Source organism: Arvicanthis niloticus, chromosome 5 (assembly GCF_011762505.2).
Source record: "Arvicanthis niloticus isolate mArvNil1 chromosome 5, mArvNil1.pat.X, whole genome shotgun sequence".
NCBI lineage: Eukaryota > Metazoa > Chordata > Mammalia > Rodentia > Muridae > Arvicanthis > Arvicanthis niloticus.
Window position 1 is genome coordinate 13,296,477 of NC_047662.1, and position 6,984 is coordinate 13,303,460.

The 6,984-nt window shown below is 49.0% G+C and overlaps 1 protein-coding gene across 6 annotated transcripts in view; it reads left to right on the forward strand.

Annotated features, from left to right (window-relative positions):
- Fblim1 (filamin binding LIM protein 1) overlaps positions 1–5,372 on the forward strand; it is a 29,780-nt gene extending 24,408 nt beyond the window's left edge. For all 6 annotated transcript variants that reach the window (XM_076933826.1, XM_076933828.1, XM_076933825.1 and 3 more), the window contains 2 exons: positions 88–205; positions 3,308–5,372. In XM_076933826.1, the coding sequence (XP_076789941.1) occupies positions 88–205; positions 3,308–3,421 (232 nt within the window). In that variant the 3' untranslated portion in view covers positions 3,422–5,372. The remainder of the gene's footprint in view (positions 1–87; positions 206–3,307) is intronic.
- The last annotated feature ends 1,612 nt before the right edge of the window (positions 5,373–6,984 follow it).

Below are 6,984 nucleotides of genomic sequence, written 5' to 3' on the forward strand. Positions count from 1 at the left end.
ACCTGCAGCCTCCCACCTTCTGCCAGCTGATTCCTTTATTAGCTTGAGTAGCTGACTTTTCCTGGCGTGTGCTTCCCCTCCTTCTAGGAAATTTGCCCCTGTGTGCAGCATCTGTGAGAATCCCATCATCCCCCGAGACGGGAAGGACGCCTTCAAAATCGAGTGCATGGGAAGGAATTTCCACGAAAACTGTTATCGTTGTGAGGTGAGTGGAGCTGAAGTGGTTTACATGCTGGGGCCGTGGGCAGCAGCCTTCTCTCTCCTGCTCACTGCCCGCAGCAGAGGCTGGAAAAGGTGGAGATAAAAACTAAAAACATACGTGGCCAGCCGGGCCATGATGATGCATGCCTTTAATCCCAATACTCCAGAGACAGAGGCAGACAGAGGTCTGAGTTCGAGGGCAGCCTGGTCTATAGAAGGAGCTCCAGGGACGGCCAGTGATACACAGAGAAATCAACCCTGTCTCAGAAAACAAAACCGACCACACTTGGCTATATATCAGAGTTCACTGTGTGCTCACATCTCCTACTGTGTTCCAGTGTGTGCAGGGTGGTGACTGCATCGTAGCAAATGATAGCCCTGGGCTATCACTCTACCTCCGGGTCCTGCATTTACATTCTTTTCGGAATACTGGCACAGCACATGGGCACAGATGGCTCAGGTTTACATCTTTAGAAGCCCCAAGAGACTGAGAGTAGACCCCATTGTGGGAGGGGCATAACTGCCCCAAGAAGGTTCCTGGTTGGCTGCCATGCTATGATGCTATGATAAGTTGCTCTAAGTACCATAATCAATAGCAGATTGGTTGAGGAAAAAAAAAATCCGTCATTAAGGAAAATCAAAGCAGGAACCTGGAGCAGAAACCATGGAAGAATACTGCTTACTGGCCCAAACCCCCTCTCTCTGACATCTGTTCAGGAAGATTTCTTATACAGCCCAGGGTCCCCTGGCTCAGGATAGCACTGCCTGCAAGGAGCCAGGCTCTCCTACATAGGTTAGCAATGAAGAGACCACGCCCACAGACATGCCACGTGATCTGATCTGAGCAGTCCCCCAATTGAAACTCTTACAGATAGCTAATTCTGACCTGTGTCAAGTTGGTATCTGAAGCTAACGCATCTTCTGAGCCTATCAGAGGGGCTGGGAAGGAGGGGAGGGAGGGGGATTCAGAGGAGGTGGGGGGGGCAACCCACGGTTGGAGGAGCAACTCTGAAGACTCAGAAAATGGAAGGTTCTAGGTGTGTCTAGGTGCAGAGTGCCTAAGGGGGTAGAAAAAACAAACAAACAAACAAAAAACCGATAGGGCCAGGAAGGGGAGGGTCTGGTGAGTGCTTCAGGCTGTGGGAAGGAACCAACCGGCTGAGCTGTGCTGGGAGGCTGCTTAGAACTGGTACAGGAAATGCTGGGCAGTGCTCACACAGGGGCCTGAGATCAGAATGGGGTGGCCATGACCACAACCTTTTTTTTTTTTTTTTCCATTTTGGTTAGGTTTGGTTTGGTGGTTTGGGGTTTGTTTGTTTGTTTTGTTTTGTTTTGTTTTTTGAGATAATGTTTCTCTGTGTAACCTTGGCTGTCCTGGAACTCACTCTGTAGACCAGGCTGGCCTTGAGCTCACAGAGATCTGCCTGCCTCTGCCTCCTAAACTCTGGGATTAAAGACATGTGCTCCCACCAGCATCCAGCCATTTTGAAGTTCTTAATCTCAGGACTGTGTTCTTTCCTTCTGCCTGAACCCTGCAGGTGTTGTGGTTGATCCAGCAGTAGGGCTCCAAGAAACCCCCCCCCACTCTCTCCCCTCATTCCCTCCCCCACTCCAGCCCCTTAGCTCTAAGCTTGCCATGCTCCGGTGATAAAGACACAAGTGGTAGTTTTTCTGCGTATCACCTGTGTGGAGAGTCCCAGGGCAGGGCCTCTCAGTCGGCCAGTGAGTAAGTCTAAACATTTATTCACTTGAATTTGTTTTAAAAGATAACGCACAGCCAGCCAAGAGCACCTTGGGAGAGCAGCCCATTGCTTCCTACGGTCTCTGACTTTGTCAGTTAGAGTTCAAGGTCCATCCGGCTGATAATGTATCTGGAAAGACCAATGAGGAAGATCAGGTGTTGTTAGCTCTTCCAGAGCCTCACAGGGTCCACCAGTACCAGGCGTTCACAAAAGCTTGGCTAAATAAATAACCCTCACTTCCTGTCCACCGTAACCGTGGCTGAGGCTGCCTGGTAAATCTGGATTTAGACTCCAGGAAGTTACCTTTCAGTAGGGGCTGCATTCAACCCTGTTTTAAACTGACCCTTCAAAACAAACAAATGGGCTGGAGAGATGGCTCAGGGGTTAAGAGCACTGGACTGCTCTTCCAGAGGTCCTGAGTTCAATTCCCAGCAACCACATGGTGGCTCACAACCATCTGTAATGGGGGATCTGATGCCCTCTTCTAGTGTGTCTGAAGACAGCTACAGTGTACTCATATACATAAATAATATTAAAACAAATAAACAAGCCGGGCGATGGTGGCACAGGCCTTTAATCCCAGCACTTGCAAGGCAGAGGCAGGCGGATTTCTGAGTTCAAGGCCAGCCTGGTCTACAGAGTGAGTTCCAGGAAAGCCAGGGCTACACAGAGAAACCCTGTCTTGAAAAAACAAAAAAAACAAAAAACAAACAAACAAAACCCAAAACACCCACAGATGTAAATCTCAAACTGTAGCAGCCTAGAACAGAACTGGGTTCCAATGTTCCCAGGAGGAAAGAGGGTCACCACCTACTGCCCGTGACTACCTGACTCTGGTCTGCCTCTTTATTACAGTTGTTGGAATGGTGACAGTATTCTTAGAAGTGGAAAGTGCTTTTTAATTATAAAAGACTGTCATACATGCCACCTTACTAAATCACGACAGTCTTGGGAGATAGCTTATAGTCCCCATTTAAGTTGGAAAAAAAAATTCTGAAGCTGGCATGGTGGCAAACACCTGTCACCCTAGTACTGGGAGGCTGAGGTGGGAAAATCAAGGAGTTCAGGCCAGCCGGGATAGACTGAGTTTTCCAGAACACCCTGGGATACGTAGAGAGAGTCTGTCTCAAAACAAAGCCGAGCCAGTGGTAGGATCCCGAGTTCAAAGTCATCCTTGGCCATATAGTCTGAAGGCAGCTTCAGCTTTAAGATCCTGTCTTTAAATGAGGAGGAGGAGGAGGAGGAGGAGGAGGAGGAGGAGGAGGAGGAGGAGGAGGAGGAGCTGGAGCTGAGGTCCTCTGGGAAAGCTTGGTGCTGGCAGGATCCAGGCCTGGAGACACCCACATCTGTTTCTGTATCCCCAGGACTGCAGCGTCCTCCTGTCTGTGGAGCCGACCGACCAAGGCTGCTACCCACTGAATGACCACCTCTTCTGCAAGCCCTGCCACCTGAAGCGGAGTGCTGCTGGGTGCTGCTGAAGAGTCCCGATGGCTGGCCCTTCCCTGACTTGGTTTCCCCTCCTGACCTTTCTCACATACTTTCCTTTTGAACTTCACTGGACACCAGCACACTACTCAGCCTACAGTGTCTTAAATGCATGGGCCTGAGACACTGGGGCTTGGCACCCTCCAGACTTTCAACTCCTCTCCCTCCACTGACCAGGAAGCCCCTCACCACCAGCTCGGGACCCTGGTCCATCCTAGTGCTGCCCTGATATGTTTGTGCAGACAAGTCCCCGCACGATGCCTATGTCTCTGACCATGATGCTTAGCTGCCTCAGAGAAGGTTCTGAGACCTCAGCTTAGCTTGTAGAGCTGAGTTGTTTGAAGTGTGCCTTCCAAGGCACTCCAAAACGTGGTTGGTTTTGGGTTTTTTTTTTTTTTTGGGGGGGGGGAGGGGTTTTTTTTTTGAAAATTTATAAATTTGTGCTGGACATGGTAGCTCACACCTTTAACCCCAGCACTTGGGAGGCAGAGGCAGATGGGTTTCTATGTTCCAGGTTAGTCTCATCTACAGAGTGGGTTCTATTTAAGTGATACAAAACAATATTCTTTGGATTTGGGGGAGAGAAATCTTTTTAATTTTTCTTTTTTGGTGGGGTAAAATCAGTAAATGTCTTCCCTTGGTTTCCAGGGCTGCCAAGATGGCTCCTCTTGCAGAGGACTAGAATTCCTTTCCCAGCACCCCCATAGACAATGCTCATAACTACTTGTCCTGTAACTCCAGTTCTGGGAGCTCCGATGCCCTCTACTGGCCTGCTTGAAACCTGCATGAACATGGTGTACACACTCTCAGGCACACACACATACATTAAAAAAAAACAAAAAACAATCTTTAGCCAGGTCTAATGACACACACCTTTAATCCCAGCACTTGGGAGACAGAGGCAGGTCTCTGCTTTTGAAGGCAGCCAGAGCTACAATCAAAAAAACAAAACAAAAAAAACTACCTGGGTTTGCTGGTGCATCCCTGTGATCCCAGTGCTGGGGAGAATTGCCAGAAGCTTGAGACCTGCTTGGTTTTCATAGAATTCCAGATCAGTCTTGGCCACATTCAGAGACCCTGTCTCAGAAATAAACAAACAAACAAACCATATATGCATAGGAACTTGAGGTATTGGCAATCCAGCCTTCCTGCCTCTAGAGCTGTGCTGACTTGGAGCTGGGCTCAGGAGAGGTCAGCAGCCTCTGCCTGCTTCCAGACCCTGCTGTGAGCTTTTGTGAGTGACTCACAGACTTGGATTCAGTGCCTTTGGTTTGCAAGGGAACAAATTTGGGGCTGAGCCTCCTCCCTCCAGAGTTCATTGGGGCTATGGCCTCTACAAGTACACACATGCGCACGTGTGCATACACACACACCAGAATGAGGCCAGGGAATGTCTCCCTTTTTTACCCCCAGCCTCCCACCTCAGCTCTGCAGCCCGAAGCCTGGCTGCCCATAACCACTGCCTCTGTGAGGCCACACCTAGAATATTATTCCTTTTCAAGAAATTCACTTTAGTGCTGGCAAGATGGTAGAGGCGCTTGCCTCCAAGTCTGATGACCTGAGTTCTATCTCTGGGACCCATATGGAAGGAGAGAACCAATTTCCATAAGTTGTCCTCTGGTTTACACATGCATACCAAGATACACACCTGTAGCCCGGCAGTGGTGGCGCACGCCTTTAATCCCAGCACTTGGGAGACAGAGGCAGGCAGATTTCTGAGTTCCAGGCCAGCCTGGTCTACAGAGTGAGTTCCAGGACAGCCAGGGCTACACAGAGAAACCCTGTCTCGAAAAAAAAAAAAAACAAAAAACAAGATATACACCTGTGCACACACATGAACACACATCTAATAGAGATAAAATGTGAAGTAGAAAAAAGTCACTTTTGTGCTTTGTAACTTCTAAGGTGCACATAGAAAAATTAAACATGTTTTCCTTGCTTGCATCTTGTTTTTTCTCTGAGGTGGGGGGAGTTGATGGTTTTTCATTTTGGGTTTTGTTTGGATGAGATAGGGTCTTAGGTATCCCAGGCTGGCCTTGAACTACCCATATAGTATTGCGTTGACCTCATATCCCTTGTCTCCACCTCCTGTATTCTGGGATTATGTTTCTAGGGATCAAACCCCCGAGCTACACGAGGCTTTGTCTTAAATATATGGTAGCTGGGGGGTGTAGCGCAATGGTTTGAGTACATTTAGCGTGTATTTGTGACACTGGCTTCCGTCCCCTGCACTAAAAGAAAATATATATGAATTAAAGGGAAGCTGATAAAGTGGTGACGTACATCGGGACTCCTGTGAGGGCCATGCATCCCCAGCGTAGGGGTCCTAAGAAACCAGCCAGTAATTTGCAAGCTGCAGGCTCTGGGCTCCGTCAAGGCAGATGTGGCATGGAGCCGCTAGGGGGCAGCATGAGCCAGCAAGTTGATACCCGGAGCCAAGGTTCTCCGGCTTCTCAACAGCTTCTCAATGTGTAGAGTGCGCAGAATGTTCATCAGACACGTTCGCCTGCAGAGGCAAAACGGGGAAACATCGCCAAAGAGTGACGTGGTCATGAAACTTTTCCACCTGTCTCAGGAATGCGTCCTCTCGGAAGGAGACCTGCAGCCGGAGGTTATGCTCCTCGCTGGCCCAAACTCTCACCTGCTAGGAGGGGACGCCTGTAAACTCAAGAATGAGACCTGGGAACTTGGACTCTGAACAAAGGGCCATCGGGAGTTGCTGGGGAGCCCTGAACTTGCCCATGGTCCTGTGCCAAGGTTCCTCTCACCTGAGGCCACACCCAAGTGCTTGGCGTATGACCTCACTAGCATGTGCCTGCACCTCCAGTAGGGCCTGCTGCTGCCTACACCAGAAAGACCTTCGGAAGGAACCATGCAATGGCAAAAGCAGGCCTATGCTTGCCAGAAGTCCCGGAAGTGGAAGCAGGAGGACCCAAAGTTTAAGGTTATCTTTGAGGACTTAGTAAGTACCAGTCTGCCTAAGGTACTTTGAGACCCTGTCTGGAAAGGATGCAAAGAGGTCTAGTGTTTGTGGCACATACCTGTAATTCCAGAAATCGGGGGTGGGGGTGGGAGGTGGGAGATGGGAGGTGGGGGGCAGAGAAAGGGAGATTGCTTAGAGTACGAGGCCACCCTGTTATATTCAGAGAGACCATGTCTCAAAAACAGATAAACTAGGGCAGTGGTGGCCCACACCTTTAATCCTAGGGGAGGCAGAGGCACGTGGATCTCTGTGAGTTCAGGACCAGCCTGGTCTACAGAGTAAGTTCCAGGATAACCGTGGCTACACAGAGAAACCCTGTCTCAAAAAAACAAAAAATAAAATAAATAAATAAATAAATAAATAAACAAACAAATAAATAAATAATTCAGGTGTGGCAGTGCCTGTCTGTAATCCAGCACTTGGGAGATGAGGCAGGACAATCATTGTACAAAGCTCATTGTACAAAGCTCGAGGCCAGCCTGGGATGCAGGAGACCATGTTTTCTAAACACCAAAACAGTTAAATAAGTGGACAAAAACCTGAAGGTTGTTCGATTATGCTTTTTAATTTATT